At 41.8% G+C, this 24,060-nt stretch overlaps 1 protein-coding gene across 1 annotated transcript; it reads left to right on the plus strand.

The window, feature by feature from the left end:
- Nucleotides 1-12,474: 12,474 nt before the first annotated feature.
- RBM43 (RNA binding motif protein 43) lies at nt 12,475-23,019 on the plus strand. Its single transcript, XM_037141156.2, has 4 exons — nt 12,475-12,734; nt 17,059-17,263; nt 19,729-19,817; nt 20,550-23,019. The coding sequence occupies exons 1-4, from the start codon at nt 12,732-12,734 to the stop codon at nt 21,303-21,305; spliced, it is 1,053 nt and encodes a 350-aa protein (XP_036997051.2). The 5' UTR covers nt 12,475-12,731; the 3' UTR covers nt 21,306-23,019.
- The last annotated feature ends 1,041 nt before the right edge of the window (nt 23,020-24,060 follow it).

The following is a 24,060-nucleotide window of genomic DNA, read 5'->3' on the forward strand; positions in this document are numbered from 1 at the left end:
ATAAATGATACAATGGTCTTCCTGCCATGTTGGCTCCTGCCACAGTCACTTGAGCCAATTCAGTTTTGGCCCCAGGTCCACCAGCCTGCAGATTTGACTCTTAACATTCCCCCAAAGAATTGTTACATTCAGCAGTTTGTGATTTCTGTAGTGAATTTTCACGGGACTCTGAGTTTTCAGTTCTCATTTTCCAAAGTATTTCCACAGCTCCAGAGGTATTTCTCAGAGCCAAGTGTAGTTTTCTCTTGAACTTCCTTTACCCAGAGTGTCAAGCCCTTTTTAAGACACCCCCTCTCCAAATAGAACTTGTAAAGACCAGAATTTTCTTCCTTTTACACTTACAGTGGGAAAAATGGGTGTAAGAGGTTGACAACTTTGGAATAAAGAGAGAGGTAAGTGCAGAGCTCCTGTTCCCTCCCTCATGCTTGATGCGGGGGAGTTTCTGAGGGTAAAAACACCGTACTCTTCTTTTAGGGGCTAAAAACTTAGTTGGAGAGAGACCCAGTTTGTTAGCATCCTCCTGCTTTAACTTGTAGAAACTTTAAACGGTAAAAGTCAAGGTTCCTATTCAGAGAAGGGGAAATTCTCTTTGGTAAAGAACTTTTGTACATCTTTTATCTTAATAGGGCATGGTTCGTGAAGAGCCAACAGCCTAATTCATATTAAAATGCTCATAGAAGTGAAACGCTTTTAGAAAAGATCCTAAATCTAAACCTACCCACGACTGCTTGCCATCTAAAATAAACGAAGAAAAGCTAGAAAGTACTTTGTTTTTCTTCTGATATTTTAGTTTTAAGTTTTAAAGTTGTCGTGATATTATCAGAAGTAATCATTACTCTCACATTTTTTTTGGAATGAGAGATGGAGCCTAAAAACTGAGCATTTATCTGTCTTCATATTCATTGTTTTAGGAAAAAAAATTCCCATCGTATCAGTTGTTCTTTAGAAATAGTAACATTTCAGTTTCCTCAAATATAAGAAGAAAAATTTTAGGAGCTTATTTAATTTCAATTGGTTCGGTCTCACTAGCCCAGAAAGTGTCCTTTTTCATGTGGGCAGACTGCCAATCAGAAAGAATTTTTTCCTAGTATTTGGGATCAAGTTTGAAGCAGGCATTTTTGTTCCTTTTGGGGGCCTTCTCCAGGCAGTAAAATGGATAATTTTATTCAATTCTAGATTTCCACAGTGGTTTTTGATAAATTAAGTACTAATTTTAGAAAACTACACCTTTTTTCCTGTTCACACCACCCATGCGTGATATGGCTGGATCTCAAAAATTAAGCTTTGGCTCTCCCGCTTATTTGTAGAGTTGTAAAGATTTTGGAGGAGGAAAGTTGAGTCTTCCAGAATTTACTGAAAGATACTGTATTAACTCTTTAGTATACTATATTTTAAGTTTGCAAAACTTAAATTTTGTGTCCAGGATGAAATAGCTCTACTAAACGTGGAGAGCTATTGTTAGTATGTAGGTGAGGACAGAGCTGTGGAATTGCAGTCTTGCTGTTTGTGGACTTACCAGTGAAAGCAGGCCCGGGTACGCTGTGACAGCAAACGGCCTTCCACGTCTCGGTGTGCATGCACGTCAAATGTGCAGCACAGGTTGGCAGGGGACTCTGTTTGTCCTCATCACTCAAGGCGCCACCCCAAACGATTCTTCCAGAATCGTGGAGGTGAGGAAAAGTGACACCTGGAGAATCTGGCACCAGCAATTAAATGTGACTCAGAAGTGACCTGTGTTGTTGTTTCCTTTCACATATCATTTGCCAGAAGTAATCGCATGGCCTCACCAACACCTTGTAAAAAGGAGGAGAACCAGAAATAGTTGATCCAGAATAAGGAAGAGAGCTGCCTGTCCTGCCCTCATCAGCAGTATTTGGATCACTCTTCTTCACATACAAAATACACTCACCCCATCTGCAGGGGAAGAAAACATAATGTTCCCCCTCAAAAGGCAGCAAGCTCAAAATGCATGAACTTTAGGTGATATATGGTAGTTTCTGTATCAGGTCTGAATGTTCTCTTTTGTCCAGAAATCCCCCAATATACAGTGGTGGAACTGTAACCAAACAACTGTAATAGACTATCGCATCTGGAAAGGGTCAGAATGGGACACATAGCAGTTACTGAGTCAAGGTCATTCTGAAATTTCATTGAGTAGACATGGAATCCATACCTCCTGGATTTGGAATTTTGATTAGGCTGTGATTCCACTCGCTAGAAGTTCTCTTGGTCATTGTCCTCATAGCTCCTGGACAATTCTTTTCCCATTGCTCTGCTTGGACGTGTCTAGAATGGACATTAAAAGTATATCTTTCTTCGAGGCCAAAGAGCTTCCTCACTAAGTACTTACTCATTATACTTCCTATGATCAACATTTGTGACCAAAGTTTTTGAAGTTTTGCATAGTCAGTCTCTTTACTCTGCCCGCCGAATAGTTAGCTGGCACAATTCAAACAAATAGGCTTCTTATTGTTACTTAATGGATCAGGGAGTTATGAGGTCCCTCTGTCACTGTGGAGTCTTTGCCCACCACCAAGAAATTGGAATTGTGGCTCTCAATGCCAGAGCTTGGTGAAAAGGAAAGGAACTACTTATTCAAAAGTTATACAGACTTAGAGTAATGACTTAATGTCTTTGTTAAAATCCCAAAGTCCCTTCAAACACACACATTTCTTTTTTCTCCTCTTTGCCTAATCAGGCCAGTCAGAGGTACTGTATCTCAGGAAAAAATAGAAGTCCGTGGCTTGGCTAGGTCCAGGTTCTTCCCAGTAATCCGTGGCAGGTGTCTCACAGTTCCCAGCACCATCAGCTGTGTTGCCAGGATCTCCAGTTCTTAATCCAAACCCACATGGCACCTTCTCATGGCCCACCAGCAAGAGTCCTTTCACCCCTTTCCTTCCCGCAGTGTCTTGTGCATTCTCCCAAACTGCTAAGAGAGAGCTCTGCATGGTCGCTGTATTTTGCTTTCCTGCTTCCTAAACTGTGCGGTTAAGGGAGCCCCCTTACTGCCCCCGAAACTGAGTGGTTAGCCCTGTGTGTGGATGCCATGCCTGGGGTTAAATCCTGGCACAAATCTTCCTCTGTAACCCCATTTCCCACTCCTCCCACAACTGGCCACACCTGCCAGCACTCCCATATTTTTTTCAGCCTTTCTGGTCTGCTGTAGTAAGTCCAGGCAGGCGTGGCCCCCTGGTATGGAGCGAACCATCTCCAATCTCTCACACAAGCACTGTAAAGGGGAGCTGTCTCCCAGTTATAGCAGGGGTTAAAGTTACGCCAATCTCCTTGGCTTGAAAAGTCTTTATAGCCACTTAACATATCCTTGAAGCTAGCCAGCTGTTATATAAAACAACCATTTGCAACCATAGGCATATCAGGTATGAAGCTGGCCAACTATTGATATGCAAAGTAACTCAATGGTCCTGCTCCATACGTCCCTTCCCTCAGTCCAGACTTGTGGGGGCGGGGATATCCTATATTTTTATATTTCTTGGACACCCCAAGTTCTGGACCTCATTTCGAATCCTTCATTTGGGGGTCCCTGGCTGCACCCTGTTACATTATCTATGATTTTTTTTATTTAAAAAAGTTATTTATTTATTTTAGAGAAGAAAGGGGGGAGACATTGATTTGTTCCACTTATTGATGCAGTCATTGGTTGATTCCTTTTTAAAATTATATTTTATTGATTATGCTATTACAGTTGTCCCAATTCTTCCCTTTATCACCCTCCACCCAGCACCACCCAGTCCCTCAGGCAATCCCCACCCTTTGTTCATGGTTGTTGTGGACCGCTCTGCCTGGTTCTAGGAATTGTAACTCTACCCCCTGTGGCTAAGGATGAGCCAGTGACAACCTCAGGAATGTGAGCCGCAGGAGACAAAGCTTGTTTCTGGTAGCAAATGCTGCCTCAGTTTCCTCCCTGCCCCCAAAGCATGGTCAGAAGTCCTTGACAAGTAAGAACCCTCAGAAGAGGGGCACCCTAGGCCAGACATGATCACTTGGGAGGCCTTCATGGAAGGACTGGGGGGGGCTGCAACAAAGAGCAATGGACTCTCACCCCCCAGCTTTGACAAAGCCTGAGTCCCCATGTCCTCTGGGAGAACTGCTTCCTGGCTCTAATCCCATTAAGCTGGAACACCTGATATGGAGGGGTGCAGCTCCTTGCCTTGCTTGAGTGTGTCCTGGGGAAAAATCTGGCATCACAAAGACTTCCTGATAAACCTGTGAAATCTGCTTTGCTAAGAGTGCTTTCATTCATATGTTAAGGGTTCGAGCAGGAAACTCTAAAATTCCCTTCCTGACAGACACGACTCAGACTACGCCCTCAGATTTCTTTGAAATGTTATCTACTGTTTGATCCTTCCGCCCTGTATTCCTGTATATTATAACCCAATAAAAGCTCTTGGAGGAAGGGGCTCAACGTCTTTTTCCTCTGGGAAACTGGCCACCTCTCATCCCTAAGCAGATCACATCATGTCTCTGTCATGTTTATTCTCATCCGTGGCACATGGGGGGACTTTCGAGGAAAGTTGCCCCCACACATGATCATGTTCATGGGTCATGTGAGTAAGCTCTTTGGCTTACTCAATTTCCTATACTGTACTTTACATCCCCAAGGCTATTCTGTGACTGCCAATGTGTACTTTTTAATCCCCTCACCACTTAACCCATTTCCCCAAACTGCTCTACTATCTGGTAACCATCAAAACCCTCTCTGTATCCATGATACTGTCCCTGTTCTTAGGTGCTTAGTTTGTTTTCTAGACTCAATTATTAATAGATATGTATTTACTGCCATTTTATTGCTTATAGTTTTGATCTTTTTTTGAAATAAGTCCCTTGAACATTTCATATAATAATGGTTTGGCAATGATGAAGTCCTTTAGTTTTTTTTTTTTTTTTGGTCTGGGAAGTTCTGACAAGCCATTCATGTGGAAAAGCCACTGTTAACAGCTTGGGTGGGCCCATATATTGGGTGGGGCAGAGCCTCAGAATCATCAGGGCGGGGCAAACAGTGTTAGCCGGGTTGATGGAGCTTCAGACATGGTACCCACCTGTGAGCTCTGTGGCTCTGTTGGGGGAGGGTTCAGAAAAGTAACAATGGCTTTTGCTGGCCATTCTGTCTGGGAGAAAGCTGTCCCCCAGCTCTTGCCCTGATGCCAGACACTTCAGTTCCTCCCTCTATGCCACTGGTGCCTTTCAAGTGCAGTGTTACCTCTGTGTTGGAGCTCAGAGAGAGTGAGTCTGAGTAAGATCATGTGTGGGTTCTTTAAGAGGAACTGCTTGAGAATCCAGAACTTTCTTCCACTGATCAATCTCCATTGGTTTTTGCAGCCAGAAGTTATAAGGACTTATCTTCCTGGCACTGGAACCCCGGGCTGGGTGCCTTTGTGTGGGGCTGGGACCCCTTGCTCCTGAGATAGCTTCCTGAATTTTTGTCCACCACACATGGGTGGGGACCAGCTCATTCCATGTCTCTGTGCTTCTGTTGTTCCTACCAGTCTAGATGGATGGGGTTTCTTTACACTGTAGTTGTCAGATTTCCATTCACCTTGATCTCTGATGGTTCTGAGTGATGGTTGTTCTATAGTTTAGATGTAATTTTGATGTGGTTGTGTGAGAAGGCAAACCGTGTTTACCAGAAGTCCATTGGTTGATTCTTGTATGTGCCCTGACCAGAGATTGAACCTGCAACCTAAGCATGTTGGGACAACTCTCTAACCAACTGAACTATCTGGCCAGGACAAGCTACTTATCTCTTTTATTCTGGTCAATTTACCTGTGCTAACAGCCATACCCACAGTTTTTTTTCTGGATTTACCTTAAAAATTTTTTTTAATACTCAAGGACATTTTCCCATTGTCTTTTGGAGAGAGAGAGGGAGAGAAACATTGGTGTGAGAGAGAAACATCAATGGTCACCTCACATACGTACCCTGACCAGGGATAGAACCACAACCTAGGTTTGTGCCTGGACTGGGGTTGGGATCATACCTTCAGCCTTTTGGTTACCAGGATGATGCTCCAACCAGCTGAGACACGCTGGTCAGGGCCTGGACTTACTTTTTAAAGTTACTATAATTCTGTTTTCTTGGCCCCATTCTTCTCTCCTTCTCTTCACTAAATTGTGGATACTTTGAGTCTATAGCTGCTTTTAGTTTCTTTTCCTGAGCCAGTTTGTCAAATTGCAGAGCTTGTTTTTTTGTTTGTTTTGAGGTACCTTAATCTGTTCAGAGATTTGAACCTTGATTTAAGCATTGATCTGATCCTTGCCAGAAGGCAGCCTCTGTTACTAAGGGTCTTCTCAATTTTTTCATTCTCAAATGAAAAATGTTGTTTCTTCACCGCTATGAGTTCCTATATTTCTGGACTTCATTTCCTTTTACTTCTGCTTTCAAAATGGCCAATTATAAACTCATTTCTTTCTTAAATACCTTGTCAAATGCTCCCAATAGTAGCAGATATATGGTACTATAACCTAACAGCAACTTCTGTTGTTTAATCTGATTTTTTCCTTACTTCAAGCCAGTTGTCCAGCCTAAACCGCACTATGACTCACTTGCATCCTTTCAGCCAGATCCTTTCCCCTTTGCACATACTGCACGTTCATTCCCTTAATCATTAAGTCCTTACTTAGGATATCGGGTTCTGGTCAATATCAAGCTGTCTTAGAATAATGCCTCAGGACAGAGTTTTAGTTAAACTAAAAATAACATCTGGATCTCAGTTGTGTTTCAGCCCTAGGCACATGAAAGCAGAGGATCTCACTGACCGCAGCCTCGTGAAATCCTAAAGAACTCTACCAAGACTGACATCTGGACCTGATAACAATTGTTACAAAAGAAACGAGGTTCTTCCTGTTCATGCAGTAAAGAATTACAGATCAGCAATCCTATTAGTGGGTAGGCGAAGTTTAACAGTGCTGAGCTCTAATGGGGAGAGCAAAAGAAAGGGTAGCAAGAACAGGGTGGCCAGTGGCCAGGTGAACAGTACCCAGGTTGCGACAGGCCTGGTGGCCAGAGAGAGCGGCCAGAGGCTGGAGGGCCAGGGAACACCCTCTGCCTTGTGGCAAGAAAGCCAAGAGAGTGAGCCCTTTGTTCTAAGGACTTATATATTGGTGGGATGGGGGTGAAGAAGTTCACATATTGATTGATGGGTAAATGTGGTGCCAGCTTTCCCTAGGGAGATGTGACTACCCAAACATAGGTATATGTGGGGGTCTGTTAGCCTGAATCATTATCTTGCTCCAGACTCCATTTGTTCATTTTGTATATGTGACAGGAGGCAGGCAGTTAATTCAAGTTACTTTATAGGCCTTTTCTTTGGGCACTATGGATCCTCCTCCCCTTCCCCCTTCCAGACCTTGGGATAAATACACAGTCTCAAGGTTTTCCTTTTCCAAGCTGGTGGAGGTGATAAATGCAGACTTTCAAGGGCTCACCACCTTCCTGCACTACTACAATTTTGCTGTGTCATTCAGAATGCCTGGTAATCTTATCAGACAAGGCTCAGGGCTGCTGGGTCAAAGGGCGAGACGTATCTTCCTTTGCTTCCAGCCTCTTGTATTGAGTTCTTTGTTAGGTTGTAATGGCCAGGGCCCTGCCTTTGTTTCCCCTCAGGCTGCTCATTCCTCACTGCTACATAACACAATGACCAGCTATTCCCTACGCTGGCCCTGACCAATCAGCAGAGCCCACAACCCTGACTCCCTTGGCCACCATGACTTATGATTTTTCTTCTTTATAATCGATTCCTTGGAAGCCATTGAGGAGCCAGATCTTGGGCAAGCTCACCTGTGTCTCTGAGCTTGGCATTATTTTCTTAAATAAGCCTTTACCTTCTTTGCTGCAAACTGCTGTTGGCATTTTAATGGGCTTTGATGTGTGTAGGCAAACAAACCCATTTAGTTTGGTAACACAACTAATTTTGTTGTTCACACATCTTTCAAAAAAACCCCCCAAACCCCACAAACTAATTAGGTATATTATCTGCCTTCCAAGCTATCATGCGTGAGTTTTACCAAGTGTTTTTCTGATATATAATATGAATCATTATCTGTAATCTCTGGTAATTATATTCTAATTACCTCCTAATTGGTTCTTATGGCAAAACCATGCAGTATTTTACATTGTGTTGTGGATTATGTCTGATCTCCATTCCCATCCTTTGGCTATTAAAATACTCCCATTCAGAATACCAATTTACGTACCAATCAGGATCCATGTGACACTAATGTGACAAATTCTCTCTAAATTTCAGAAATCCCAAACAACCGAAGTTTACTCCTTGCTCAGGCTGCATGTCCACGATAGGCAACAAAAAAAGCTCATGGTAGACACTCAGGGGCCAGGCTAACCACAGCACCACCTTGGTCATGACGCCAGGCTGCAGGGAACGAACTTTGAAGGGTTTTGAACCGGCAGTGAAATTCCTGGTCCAGAAATGTCCTTTCCATTCATAACTCAACCAGAACTAAGTATATGACTCTGGCCAACAGCAGAGGAGCTTGGATGTTCAATCCAACAATATGCTTGGAAGGCAAAAGGCCAAAAGTGTAGAGTGAATAACATTATGATATCCAGTTGGTATTCAAAAAGAAAAGGTACTCATTCTTGAAAAATATACAAAGTATAATGAAGATAATAAAAATCACCAAAAATTTCCCCTTGGAGATAATGGTAAAGCAGCATTTTGTCCTCTCTTCCAATCTTTTTTTTCCCCCAATCATATCATGTTGCATCTTGTGATTATACCCTATGTTATTATTTCCCTATTGTTGGCCATTAAGGTTATTTCCGATTTTTCACATTATATGTGCTATGATATTCATAAACCCTTGTGTTATCTTAGTGTACACAGCTTTATTTGCAGTTCTGACCTTATTTCAGCTAAGCTGACAGGTTAAAGGATATCAGTTCTTTTAAGGATCTTAATACCTATGGCTGCAATTGCTTTCTAGAAAGGTAGAAATTGGTCTGTGCTTTTATTAAGAGTCTAGTAAAGAAAAAGCGATGTCATTTCTCCCTTTCAGCATTGGGTACTACTCCTTTAAAATTTTTTCTTTTTATCCTAGTTTTAGAAATCTTCACAATGTACGCCACCATTTATGAAAATAAATTATTATCAAGATACAGGTAATCGGTTTGGTTTTGCTTTGGGGTATCACAAATTGAACACATTCAGGAAAATGCTAACCAATTAGATTTTACTTAAGCTGTGAGACAGACACAACTACAGTGAGGTAGGAGGCCTCATGACTGGGGCTATCGGATTAAAATGGGGGTTTTTTGGATGCAGTTTCAGTGATAAGCTGCTAGAATTATTTTGGCTACATTTGGAGTCGTGCTCTCTCAAGGACAGTTTGGCACTCTAGGGGAGGAAGTTTTCCTCAACCATTCTAGAATCCGTGGCTGGATCTGGAAATTAAACTGACAAAAAGAGATTAACAAGAGAAAAGCATACAAACTTATTTAAGATAAATTTTATATGACACCAGAGACTTCCTAATGAAAGGAAAACCCAAAGAAGCGGTTAAACTTGAGTGTTTTTATGCTGGGGTTGGTGAAGAGTGTGAAGTCATAGAGAGTGAAAACTGATAGGACAGGGTATCAAAGTGTAGTGATCTAGGGGACACTTAGCAAGGCCTGTTTGTGCAGGTTGCTCTCTCTGTCCCTCGGTGGTTGCAGATAAAGATCCGCCTTCCCTCTGGGTAAAGGGAGGGCACCTCTCACAGGAAGGGTTCTATGACTTGTTTCGGGAAAGTACAGACAGTCCTTCTTGCACGTGCCATTTCTCATATTCCTTTTGTTTTAAATATTCAATAGGCCAAGTTATCACATTTCAAGGTAGCATGTCCCTGTCAGAACATACAAGTTGGAAGAGCTGGCACAGACAAGGTGAAGGGTTGCTCTGTATATGGTTCAATGGCAGATGTGTAGACCTGCGTTCCCTACTAATCCTAGACCTCTCATGATTCCCCAGAGAGCATCCCACCTGGACTATGCTGCTCGTGTTCACTTAGAGTTCATCTCTGTTCCCAGCTGCAGCCCAAGCCACTGCTTTTCTACTTTCTTTCTTCATATACTTGACTTTTCCAGTTAAATGGCATTGTACAATATATGGCCTTCGGGTCTTTAATGTAACATGATGTTTTGAACTTCATTCTTGTAGCATGTATCACTATTTCACTCCTTTTTATTGTTTAATAGTGTTACATTGTATATACTGTGTACATATACTGCACTTGGCTTATCCTTTAAGCAATCGATGGCCATTTGGGTTATTTCCACTTCTTGACTATTATGTATAATATAACGTTATGAGCATTTGCATGTAAGTCTTTGTTGGGACATGTTTTCATTTCTCTTGGTTAGGTATCTAAGAGTGAATTTCTTGGTCATATAGTCAATTTATTCTTAACCCTTTAAGAAACTGCTGAAATGTTTAAAGGGTGACTGTAACATTTTACTTTCCCACCATGTATGAGAGTTCTCACTTCTCCATATTCTTGACAACTTTTGTTATCTTTTTTATTACAGCTACTTTAATGTGGAGTGGCTTTCATTTACATTTCTTTAATGACTAATGATATTGAGCATATTGTCATGAGTATGTTATCCATTTAATGCATCTTCTCTGATTAAACATCTATTCAGTTTTTGTCTGTTTTAAAATTGTTTTGTCTTATTCCTGAATTGCAAGAGTTATTTGTACATTCTGGATACAAATACCTTATCAGATATGTGATGTGCAGATATTTTTACGGTGTTTTTTTTATTGTACTGTGATGCTTGGGTTGACCAAAAGGTTTTTACAGGTTTTTTTTCTGTAAAATAAAAGGGATTTTTATTTTATTTCATTTTCTCCAATAACTGTCTTGATTTTGATATTTTGAGTAGGTTGGCTATCTCCTGTGTGTTACAACATTGATTATTCTCAATTAATGTCTCAATTTGATGGCTCTCAACTGCGGGAAATCCCCAGCATGAAACTTCACAGATCACTTTTGACATGTTTGATCAGTCACAGCACCTTATCCAAACACTGCACAAAAGTTTTTTGTGTTTCAGTTGTGCTTTTACCGTTCTTGAAATAACAAAGCATAATATGCCACAAATGTTGCTTATTTTCTTCCATCTTCAATATTAAAAACAGCTACACAAAAATTCACCAATTTTGATTTTTTTAAATGCGTGCTGACATGACAGCTATAATTATCAATACAACCTAACAAAATTGTTTTGAGTGAAGTTAAAGTTGACTAAACACCACTAGAACCATCTTATGGGAAAAAACCAAACAAACTTTTTGGCCAACCCAATATGTTAGTCAGAGTATGCTAGGTAATATTGTCAAAAACAAATTCAGTGGCTTAAAACTTCAGTTTTAGTTCTCACTCATGTAAATTTAGTTACGGCTCCAGGTAACTCCCTAGCACAGTTGTGTTCTGTGTGTTGGCTCAGTGATGCACATTATCTTCAATGCATGAGCACCAAGACAAAGAAGAGGGCCTTTGAGACGCTTGTGCTGGCAGTGAAATGCTTCCACCCAAATATGTGAGCCGAGTCAGTTCTCACATTTCACTGGCTATGTAAATCATATGACCACACCTAACCTCAAATGGTGAGTGAGGAAGGGTTTTCCTGCAACGTGTTTGAATGGAGAAGAACAAGGAATAATGGTGAGCAGTACTAATGGCTATCATGGGGACAGACAAGGAAGATCCCAGTTTTTAAAACAAATATTATGTGTGTTACAAGCGATGCACAACTAAAATGTCTGTACAATATCTTAGTTCCGCGTGTGCAAGATGACTTCAGTGCAATTCCGAAAGTGGAATTGCTAATCTAGGAAAATGCAGATTTTTACACTTTTTTTCCATTTTCCATTTTGAAAGGGGTCAAGATCCTAGAAACGTTTGCACCTGTCTAGGCTGGTGGCACCATTGATGCTGCCTCACACTTTGGCTGACACTGGGCATTAGCACCCTTTAATTTTTACCAATCCAATCGTCAAAAAAGGGAACTCAAGATTTCAATCTGTATTTCTTAGGAGTGAAACTGAGTTTCTTCCTATTTGCCAACCATTGACCTTTTTCTTCATGCTGTCTTTGACTTCGAGGCTTTGTGTGGAGTCCCTGGGTCCTCCCAGGTGCCAGACTCAGGAGTCCGAGCTTGGCCTGGTAAAGATGATGAGCTCCCTGTAGACAGGGACCGTGCACCTGTCATCTTGTGCCCTGCACACCTGGCTGTGTCTGGTGACCAGCCCTGGGCTGGGCAGGTGAGGAAGAGGAGACACAGGTGTGGCGTGGTGAGAAGACAGCTGGGGACACAGTGAGGGCATAGGAAGGAGGATCAGATTCCAGTGAGCAGAGGACAGACCCTGGAGAATCCCGAGTTCCCGCCTCCCGGCGGAGAATCTTATCTTTGCTCTCGCACGGTTTCAGCTGTTGGGAAACTACCAAGGGCATCCGGGTGGGCGCTGGGAGCAGCGGGTCCGGGACCGAGCTCCCACCCCGAGGCTGTGAAGTCGCGCACCAGCGGAGGGGGAGGAGGGGCCGCCAAAATCTTCCATAGTCTCCAAGCGAGTGGGGAAAAAACAAAACAAAACAAAACAAAACAAAACAAACAAAAAACCGAAACCAAAACCTGCCTGCTTGTCCCGCCCCTCCGCGCGAGCTCAGCTAGATTCCGGTGCCGCCAACCTCCGAGGGCGCGTCTCTGCTCCGCTATGGCAAGTTGCTTTTGATTTTGCAGGGCAGGGTCCTCCCGCTCTGTCGCTACGGCCCCCAAGAAGGACGCGGGCCCCGTAGGGGCTGGCGAGGGTGCGGGGCTGACCCGGGCTGCACGCGGAGGGGCATGTGGCAGGGGCAGAGCCGTCTGCCCCGGGGGCAAACCCGCCGGAGAACGTGTCCCTGCCCCGGGACTCCGAGCGTCCGAAATTCACAGCGGGCTGCGCAGGAGGCGCGTCCATCTCCCACACTCAGTGCCCCGTCGCTAGGGACACAGCAGTTTCATCAAGGGGTCGCTTCGCAGGCGGTGTTAGGGCTTAACTGTTGTTCCCCTCAACTCCTCCCGCTTTGGTGAACAAGAGTGGAAGGAGTTAACCAGAAATGGAGGCCACAGTTTCCTTTTGAAAAGGGCCAGGAAGAAGGACTCAAGCCAAGGATGCAAGTTGGGCAGGCATCCAGATGCCTCGTCTCCATGAGAGGGAATGTGGGGATTTTCTCTTGTGGCATTAGTTCTTTCTCTAAACAAGGGCTCTGTGTTTCTACCCCCTGTGCTAGCTATCAAGAGCCATTAGCAAATTCAAGAGTTGGCCTTCCCTTTGTCTTCTCCATCAAGCGCTTGAAAGCGGTGGCAGGGCCCTTCGTTACTGGTTAGAAATGCCAGGGTCTCCGAAACGCTGCAGTACTGTGAGATTCAAGTGCGATTCTGTTTAATGGGTGGTAGTAAAGGCAACGTCAGTGAAAATAAACAACTGATTTTAATTTAAAAAATATAAACAAAAGCAGCGAACAGATACACTTATTTTTCACCAATGCTTTACTTACAAAAGTTAACTCACGGTTTCTCTTTACACCCTTTTGCTTTTGCTGTGAACTCTCCTTTTGCATTGAAAATTATTTTTATTGATTTATGGATTGAGAGAGAGAAAAAAACCCATGGATTTGTTGTTACACTTATTTATAGATTCTTTGCATATCGTATGTACCCGGACCAACCCGCAACCTTGGCTGTGCAGATGGTGCTCAAACCAACTGAGCTACCAATTTTTTAAAAATCAAATTTGATCGCTAATTAAAATTCAACCTTAGTTTTCAGGCCTCTCTCTCTTTTTTTAATACTCACCCTAGGATGTGTTTTTTAAATAATATTTCACTTATTTATTTTTAGAGAGAAGGAAAGTGAGGGAAAGAGAGAGAGAGAGAGAGAAGCACCCTCACTTGTCTCAGAACACCCCCAGCTGAGGACCCGGCCCACAACCCAGGCGTGTTCCCTGACCAGAGTCTGACCCCAGCTTTCAGTTCACAGGCGAGAGCTTAATCAACTGAGCCACACCAGCCAGGGCTATACATATTCTTTTAAATTGACTTTTTTTAAAGAGAAAGGAAGGGAGAGAGAGAAGAAAAACCAATGTGAGAGACAAACGTCAATTGTTCTTCCTTCCACAACTCCCCTGATGGGATCAAACCTGCGGCCAACATGGCCTCTCTTTCATGAAGCTTCTTTGACTGCATAAGCCAGAATTAATCTTGCTTCCTAATCCTGTCTGTCATTTATTGTGTATTTTAGCATCTTTATTGTGAGTGATTGATTTTGCATCCTCAAATTGCTGGACAGTGGTGTTTCCTCTTGTAGTGAAATAGATCTCCTTTTTGTTCCTGCCAAACTCTGTTGAAATAATTTATGCAAGTGGCTGTCTCTCATCCATGAGGTAGAGGTCTTTTTATTTATTTATTTATTAGTTTATTTTTTTATATTGGCAATCCCAAGGCCTATCCAAGTGCCCCAGACATAATACATGCTCAGTAAATTTTTATGGTGGAATTAAATTTCAGCACAGGAGTATGCTTTATTTCTTTGTAAATGTAATGGTATCCAGCATATTGCCAAACATAGAACACATGCTTAATTATTTGTTAATTAATTGAGAAGATACTATATGTTCTAAGAAATTCAGTTGCACACTCACTAACAGGTACGTTGTTGCCAACCTTCTTTTAATAGCTACCAGCTGAAACTCCAAAGAGGTGCTGAGACAGTGCATTCAGGGGACAGTCATCATTTACTTCAGTCATTTACTATTGAATTTCTACTATGATCAATGAAAATTTCACTCAAATAATCTCTGACTTTTTTCACTTTCCACATTTGAAAGTTTTAATATTATTTTAAATTCTGCTCTACTCTGGCAGGTGTGGCTCAGTGAATTGAGTGCTGGACTGTGAACCGAAGCGTCAAGGGTTTGATTCTCAGTCCGGGCACATGACTGGGTTGCTGGCCAGGTCCCCAGCAGGGGTCATGCAATAGGCAACCACACATTGATGTCTTTCTCTTTCTCCCTCCCTTCCCCTCTCTCTGAAAAATAAATAAATAAAATCTTTAAAAAATTCTACACTGGATTATTTTTGTAAATTCCATAATATATTGAAGATTTACATAGTATTACATGATTCTGTAATGTTAGGGTAGACTATTTTTCTTCCTATTTTTTTCTCAGCTTCTGTTAGTTTGCCTTTGTTCTACATGTTTCTATTTTATTCTGTAATCATATTTAAGTCTTTGGCATTTTGAAGACTTAACAGAATTAGTCTACAAGTTAAAAACCAGTGAGTGTTTATTATGCAAACAGTAAATACTGTGTACAGCAGGGTGATAACGGCATTCTGTGTTCCTTTTCTCCTTTTGGTCCAATTGTCATGTGTGTTTCTCCTTTTACTACTTGCAGGAAAATGTCCCTGGTAGCTGTGGGTTTTTTTTTCTCTTCTATAATTTACTCCAAATCATGGCACACTTTAGTTTGCTTGTGGTCTTTAGGCTGGTTCCCCTTCCAGCATCGGGAAGCGGGAGGACTTGCTCTGTGGTGTCGGCCCCCTTCCTTACCGGTGGGTCAGATTCTCCCTCGTGCGTTCACTCAGCTGTTTTTTCTTAAAGCATACTAATCCTCAAGTTGTCTTTCCCAAGGCTGTTGTGCAGCTGCCTGCATTGCAGTGTGTGCCTGTGCACATCTAGGGCAGGGAATGTGGGGAGACGGCGGGAGCTGATGCTTTGCCACAGCTTTTCAACTAATCTGTCCACCTTTATCTCTTTTTCATCTCTGAAGTTATGCCTGAAGTTTGCCACTTTTCCACTGCAGCCCCTTTTTCTTACTTGGGGTTAGCTCCTTCCCTGTGCTGTGTCCTTGCACATGCTTCTATGTATTTCTCGGTCTTGCAGAAATTTGTTGAAATCTCCTCTATGCTTATTGCTCCCTTTAATAGCACTTATTCATTCATTTACTTTTTACTTTAGTTTTAAGGTGCTCTTGGGATGGACAGGACACTGGGTACTTTGGCTGTCTTCTTCACCTGGGAGGTCAGAAGTAGTTTGACTATCTCCAGTAAAGTCCTACTCTGAATACAGAGTTCTTTCACCTGCGAGTCCTAACCACCTTTGTGATCTGTTCACCCTTACTTGGGCCCATAAGACATCCTGTCCCTCCTGGGGGTAAGTTGGGACAGATTATATCTGAGCTCTGGTACTGTCAGGATAGACTGCCTATAAGCATTGAGGGAAGCTTATGTGTCCACTGCCCTAAATAGAATGGGAGACAAATGAAGACATTTAGATATAAGCCCCTTCACTGGGCAATACAAGAAGTTCAAAGAAGAGTGAGCCCAGGGAAGGGCCTACTTGTAGGTGGTATTTCGTGCCCAGTGTGGTGGCAGGATCTGCAATAGGACATACTCCTGGTGGTTCAATTCCATCTCAGATATATGCTTGAAGGCAGGATTTACTCCACTGCAGCCCTAGTATTATCGCCAGGGTTTTATTTATTTTATTTTTTTTATGGTGACTTTTTCTTGATTCTGACCAAAAACAAGTATAGGATGTGTTTCTTATTGGCTTATCAACCTTGGACTACACCATCAAGAACACTTACAGTCATCTTCAAACTACCATATTTTGTGGTTAGCTTGGCTTTTAAAAAATTTAAATTTTAATTCACATGTGTATTTCGTGATCTTTTTCTTTGTGATTTCCATTATTTTTAGGCCTTTATAAAATCAGACAAACATCAGCCAATGTGTTCCATACAGACAAAAAGGGTTTGCTTTTTACATTTACCTCTCAAATTCATAGAGTTTATATTGGTATATGAGGCAAGGATCTATCTTTTCTATCTATCTATGTATCTATCTATCTATCTATCATCTATCATCTATCTAAAGTATCTAATCAAGTGCACTGGTACCTTTATTGAATAAAGTAGCCTCTCCTGCTGGTATGTGATGTTACCTATACTAAATAGAATCTTTCATATTTTAAAGAACATCCTACTATTTCTTTTATAGGCATCACTTTTGAATGTCAAGGAATCCAAAACAGAAAGAACAGTTGTAGTTGCTGGCCTTCCAGCTGGCTCTTTTGATGATCTATCGCTGACCACATTAGTGAAGATTCACTTCCAAGATATTAATGAGGGTGGAGTTGTTGAAGATGTGATATACCCAACAAGAACCAAAGGAGTTGCATTTGTAACATTCAAAGATAAAAAAGGTATTTCTGAAACAAATTGTTGTAATATAAAAAACACTTCCATAGTGAAATTGAAAATTGAATATCGTTAAAATGAATCATGGGATTGGTGAAGTTTAAAGTGGCTTTTAAAAACATTATTCTATTCAGAATTTAAAGTGGAACAACATTGCACTAACTATGTGAAAATGGCTCATGATAAAGTAGCTAGTAACTGGCAAAGTCTTGAAGACTTGTTTTTAAATTTTGAATTGTCTATATATTAGAAGTGACACATTTTATTGTAGCAAATTTGTAAATTATGGAAAATAAACAAAACCCCACAAAAATGATCTCTAATCTCACTAACAAGATAACTACTTTGGAAATTTTGAGGTGGCTTCAGCAATGTGATTGTACATTACCTTCTCTTTGTTCAAGCCAACAAATGTTCAAGCCACAGTTCTGGCTTCTGGTAAAGCCAGAATGGAGAAATATGGTTTGGATCTGAGATCAGGTTGCGCCAGTATGTTTCCCACTCCCATCTCTGACATAGGTGAGGAAGTTGGGTCTGCAGATTATATTCACTCCTCCTGCTTCACGGAGGGAGGCAGCCTTCCTTGTAGCTCAGTGACTGACAGAATAAATTGCCAGCGGAAGATGAGTCTCCATATCAGCCTCTTGGAGGTGAAAGTATCATATTACATAGGAGGAGGAGAGACTTTGCTCAGCTGAGGGAGGACAGGGTCCAGAGAGAGTGACAAGAGACTATGGATCACCAGTGTCCTTATCTGTGACCATCAGTTAAGCCATTCTCATGAGGGATGGTGGAAAGGGATCTGGCATCACAAAGGGATCTGAGGGTGGTGGGAATCTGGCATTACAAAGAATTCCTAAAAAACCTGTGAAACCTGCTCTGATAAGTGTTTTCATTCATATGTTAAGGGTCTGAGCAGGAAACCCTGAAGTTTCTGCAAAACTCCCTTTCTGACACTCTGACTCAGACTAAGCCCTCAGATTTCTTTGAAATGTTATCTACTGTTTGATCCTTGCTGCCCTGTATTCCGGTGTATTACAACCCAATAAATGCCCCTGGATGAAGGGGCTCACTTTCCCCCTGAGAAACTGGCCATTGCTCAAGGCCTTTTTTTCTTCAGAGAAACTGGCCACTTCTCATCCCCAAGCAGATCATGTCTTGGTAGTGTTTATTTTCATCTGTGGTGGATGGGGGGACTTGTAGGAAAAGTTGCCCCCACATTTATTTATATACAATAATATATAACATGAGTGCTATGAAAAAATATAAAGCAGAATAAAGGGAGAGAATGCGATGGTAGGTGTCACTTTAGATAGCGTGAGTAGGAAAACAACTCTGTTTAGGTGGCATTAGAGCAGAGACCTAAATGAAGTAAGCGAATGACTCATGCAGATAAAGGGGAAGGTAGGACATTCTTGGCCAGGGGAAGGACTGGGGAAAATTCTCTGAAGGGGTAGCACGCTGGCCATCTTGAAGAATAGCAAGGAGGCCTGTGTGGCTGGAGTGGAATGGGTGAGAGGGAGAGTAATAAGAGATGTGGTTAGATGGGTAGCTGGAGACCAGTTTATGTTAAGTAGCTTATAGGTCCAGGCAAGGCGTCCAGATTCTATTTATCCTGGGTGAGAGGGAAAGCCACTGGAGCATTTTGAGCAGAGGACAGACAAAATGTCACTGCCTTTTCTTGGATGGTCAGTCTGTAGACCATGTGGAGCAGGGAAGCTACTGGTCATGGCTGGTTTTGACTAGTGAGGTAGCGGGTCAGGTGATTAAGAACTAATGGGTATTCAGGATTTGCTGATGAATAGGAGTCATTTTCTGAGGTGTGGAACACAAGAGGAAGAGTACTTTTAGACAAAGGATGGTTATCTAGAGTTGAATTTTGGTCATTGAGATGCCTATGAGAATAATGAAATAGAGATTCCCACAGACAGAAGGGAGAAAAGTCCAGGCTGAGATAGAATCGTAGGAATGGCATCTAAAGCCATGGGTCACCCAGGGGGTGGGTGGAGGTTAGCAAAGAGGTATGAGAGCTGAGGTGCAGGCATGCCAACATCTAGAGAGTGGGAGGAGAGGGAGAACTAGCAAAGGAGACTGAGCAGGTCAGCCAGTGAATTAGAGGAAAACCAGGGCAGTGTGGTGTCCTGGATTTAAGAAGGTGAAGTCTCCTCAGGGCCATAATGAACAGAGACTGATTATGTTAATTGATTGATTCACTTTTAGGTGTTTGTTTTCTATTTACATATACATATGTGTGTTTTTAAAAGTATGACTAGGATCATACTTATACATAAAACAATTTTAATGTGTTAAAGTAGAAGGGAAAGCTATTTAAAAGTTGAATTTAGGGGGAAAATGTTGAAGAAAACTTAGGCATTTTAAATAATAGAGTTGAACATCTCTATTATTATTAATGAAAATAATTATTACTGTATCGAGCCATAACACTTCTGATGGCATTGTTTCCACTTAGTTGCAGAGAATGTCATCAGAAAAGAGAAACACTATCTAGCAGAGGAGGTTGGACACATTCCACTCAGAGTCTCTCGTTTGAGTGAAAAGGTAAGGTGTGATGCCGCAGGCTCACTGGTGGTCCTGGATCCCATTTCTTCTGCACAGTGTTCCCTACACGGGAGACGTGTAGCACTATTACCCCATGACTTCTAGGACAGAAGGCGCCACCTCCCTAACCCGAGTCAGTGTTAAAGGCCAAACCTGCACCTTAACATTTTTTTGGTTACTGCCTGGTCTGTGTTTATGTTTCCATGTGTCCCAACTGATGCTTTCACAGTGATAGTGAGTTTTTATGCTCTCATAGATGAAGTCAGGTATGTACCTAAAAACTTAGTTTGGGAAAAAACAAAAACCCAATTAGCATGAACATTAAAAAGAAGCTTTGGAGATGCAGGAAAGGCAGAAATCAGAGGAGAAATTTAAAATTCAAAGCATTGGTTTGAAGCTTTATTTGGTAAGAAACCCATGTGTAGCCACCTTCACACTTGGAGGGTTCCGTACGGGGACCCCTATCCTCTGAGCAGAGGCAGAACAGTGGCATCTATGGATTCTGCTTAAGACTTTGTTTCAAAAAAACATTCTGCCCCTAAAAAATTCTTGACCACCTCTGCTTGGGGAGTGCGGTGAGGGGCTGTGAATCCCACGTTGAGCATAGTGGGCTCCATGGGGCTGTGGGATCCCTTTGAAGGGCCGCTGCAGAGACAGTGGCAGAAGAAGAATGTGTTTATATGGTCTGCTCCACTAAACAGTGCTTTTTAATTCCCCTCTCTTTAATTTTAGGTCTTCAGCTCGGTCAGTGCTATACTTGATCTCTCCATTTTTCAGAGTCAAGTCTTTCTGGAATGTCTGGTAAGAGACCTGAAAAGGCAACATCCAACTTTGTGCTTCAGTTCTTTGGAAGACAGCGCAAGAATCTCCGTCCAAGGATCATTTCCGGCTCTCAAGAAGCTCAAAGAATCTTTGCTATTAAAAGCAAGTTCTCTTTTAGGAAAAAACAGGGGTTTTATCAGTGAGCGGGAGAAGTGGAACAGACAGAGTCCCAGGAGGAGCCCACAGAGAAGTGACAACTCTCTGGAGACACTCAGGCGCTCGGTGCCCGAGACTCCTGGAAGTGGAGAAATAGTTGTTCTCGACACGGATGTTTTTCAGTACCTGAAAGGGGGCAATTTTTATAAAAGCACATTGAAAAAATATCATGTTCTATGTCAGGAGAGAGTAGATGGTGAAATCACCACAATTTGCATAAGAAATGCTCTAGTTGGTTCTCAGCCAAACCATGAAAAACTTGTGAAACAGTTCTTTGAGAAATATTCACATGCTCTTCACTTTGAGCTTAGAAAAGAGACATTTGTTTTGGAAGGAAAGGAAAAGAGAGAGAAAATCAATATTAAGCGGGCATGTGAACAACTGAGTTCGAAGTACCTCGACGTCCTGAGTAAGTCTTATGAGACACACATTGACATTATAGGACCTTCTTCTGTCATTTATGAGTTTAAAAAAGAGGCCATGAAATTAATAAGGCAAACAGTTAGGTAATAGAATCTCAGCAACAGGGGTGGTGATGACGGTTGCTTTCCTTACTGAGCAGGGATGACGCCGTGTATAACGAACGCTAGCTTTATCTCATTTAATCTTTGTGTCCCTGCCTCGTTGCAGGCATTGCTATCCTTACCTCCTGGGGGAAGGAACCAGGATTTGGAGAGGTTAAAACGCTTTTCCAAGGTTATCTCGGAACCCGGCTGGGGTTAAGCCCAGTTTATGTGACTACAAAGATAATATTTAAGATATAAAACTTTGGAAAAAAAAAACCCTCACTAAACGCTGAAGAAATTTCACTTTCTCTGCAACCTCAAATTCTTAGAAAAAGAAGTAGCCTTAATTCTAATATGTGAGAGGTTTAGATGAAGATGATGATGTTATTGGCTATTTCTTAGCATTTACAAAATTTTCATTTATGCTAAATAGAGTAAGAATGCTGCCAAAAGTCACTTGAGAAGCTACTTGGGAAGTATTTCTAATATAGGTTAAATCATTACTTGACTAAATCCCACTGGTACAAGGTTACTGGACAGATGGGACATTTTTATTTAGCCTAACTAAGTGCTTACATAAAATGTTCCTTCTCCTGTTATAATTATGAAGACAGGGTAGTGTCTTTTTTCTTTGCTCCCCTTTTTATCTTGTAACTGTATTGTTAAAGCAACAGCATTTGAGGAGTAAGATCATGCATGATGAGGACAATGACATACGTACTGGAAATATCCGGGGGAACATTTTGTAAAGTGTATGATTGTCCGACCACTATGACGTACACTGAAAACTAATACAATACAATATTGAAAGTAAGCTGTAATGGAAAAATTTTAAAGCGTCACAATTTTCACATATGGAACTAAGAAAAATTGCCCTGGCTGGGTAGCTCCGTTGGTTAAAGCGTCATCCCATATGCAAAGGTTGTGGGTTTGATCCCGAGTCAGGGCACTCACAGTCGACCAGTGAGTGCACGAATACGTGGGACAACAAATCGATGGTTCTGTCTCCCTCTCTCCTTCATTTTTCTCTCTAAAATCAATAAATAAAAAATTAAGAAAATAAATAAAAGGAAACATTAACTGATACAAAAGGAATAACAAATGCTACTCGCCAGGCATCATTTTAAGAGCTTTTCATATCTTGTGTTGTTTGGTTCTGACAGCAGCCCAGTGAGGCAGGTGCTGTTCTGCCCTTTTCACAGAGGAGGAAACTGAAGCGCACCCATGTTATGTCGCTTGCCTGTACTCTCAGTTACTAAACTGTGCTTCTCCCTGTCGTAGAGCTAGTTTCCTACAATTCTACTGAAACAACTGAGAAGTGTTACCTTAAAGATGACAGGATATGAAAATTCTTTAGTGAATAAGGGAAGGCAGGGATTGTAAGTCATTAAGTTGTCCAGGACTACCCTGAATTTAACTTTGGGTGAAGCCGATTTTAAGTAGCTGGGCCACTGAAGAGGGCCTTCCAGAATAATAAGATGAATACCTCTCACATAGCTCCAAGTAGACAATCGTGCTTATGATAATTGGAATTGTTTATATCAGTAGAAAAGATTAAGGAGAACTTCTGTATGCTTTCATTGTTTTTTCTCAGCCGTCTAAATCCAAAATATGTAACTAATCTCTATTTCTTTAAATATGACATTTCATTTCTGTATGAATAAACAAACACTTATCAGGGGAAACAGCTGTTTATATCAAGCAACCCAATAAAGTATCTTCAACATAAAAAGGAGGTTTCATTCTTGTTTTACTTCAAGGACTTTGTTTCAGTCTGGGTCCAATCAGGAGGGAGAAGACAGCAATTTGAACAGGGAAAGCATAATATAAAGAATTGTTAACTATAATAGGAGATTGGAATAATGAGGGATTGACTATCAAGAAAAAAAAACTTAAAAAAATACAAGGATAAAAGATATAAAGAGCAGTTTAGATAGAGCACCCAAGAAAGAACTCCCCAGCCCTTGCTGTCGTTAGAACTGGAAGCCAGCCCTTGCTGGAGGGCTTGCCCGAGGGCATCTTGCTGGAAATCCATCCTCTGGGGTGGTGGAAGACTCTTCCTAGGAGTATCTCACAAGGGCACTCCATTACAGGACAGTTGAAAGGGTTGCTGAGGGGAGGAAGTGGCTGGTGGCTGGGTGATACAGGCCACTATGCCCTACAGGCACCGAGTGGTGGGGAGGCCCCATGTGCCAGGGTCTGCACACTGGAGGAGCTGCCAGTGATTCACGGCCCGATGGTGGAGAAGCCGCCTGTGCTGAGGGAGCTGGGTACTCGGGGACCTCGATCCGATCTGGGGTAGCCTGCCAGTTGAACACACTGAAGCAAGAACGAGACTCTCCTCCTGCAGTGTCCCTCTGGTGCCCTCTACTGGGAAAGCCTAACATCCTGTCAACTACAAAAGAAAAATCTTTAAAGGGCCTAAGTCTATTTTTATAAATTATGCACAAGATGACTTTAAAGCTTAGTCAAAAAATTAATAACTGACAGAGTTATCTTCGGTACCTACCAAGGCATTCATTATTGCTGGGTATTAATACCAATAGGAGAGTTTCTCAACAAAGAGCTGGGTCAGAATACTGTCTCATTCCACAATCTGATAAAAATTGAACACTAGTTGATTTAAAGGTACAGGTAGAGCATCTTCTGCTTGAGAAGATTATGTATTTCAGGTCTTTTTACATACTGTTGTCCATTTTAGGATTTGTTTAATGGCACTCTCCTTATGCTGGTTGTGTAACCAGTTTCTATCCTTTATA

This window comes from Artibeus jamaicensis, unplaced genomic scaffold (genome assembly GCF_021234435.1).
Source record: "Artibeus jamaicensis isolate MK-2021 breed Jamaican fruit bat unplaced genomic scaffold, CSHL_Jam_final contig_1832, whole genome shotgun sequence".
Taxonomy (NCBI): Eukaryota; Metazoa; Chordata; class Mammalia; order Chiroptera; family Phyllostomidae; genus Artibeus; species Artibeus jamaicensis.

Excerpts from the sequence above, each read along its gene's own strand:
- RBM43 (XM_037141156.2), top strand. Across the intron at positions 17,264-19,728 it reads AACATTCAAAGATAAAAAAG|TTGCAGAGAATGTCATCAGA; the intron begins GTATTTCTGAAA and ends GTTTCCACTTAG. Across the intron at positions 19,818-20,549 it reads TCTCTCGTTTGAGTGAAAAG|GTCTTCAGCTCGGTCAGTGC; the intron begins GTAAGGTGTGAT and ends CTTTAATTTTAG.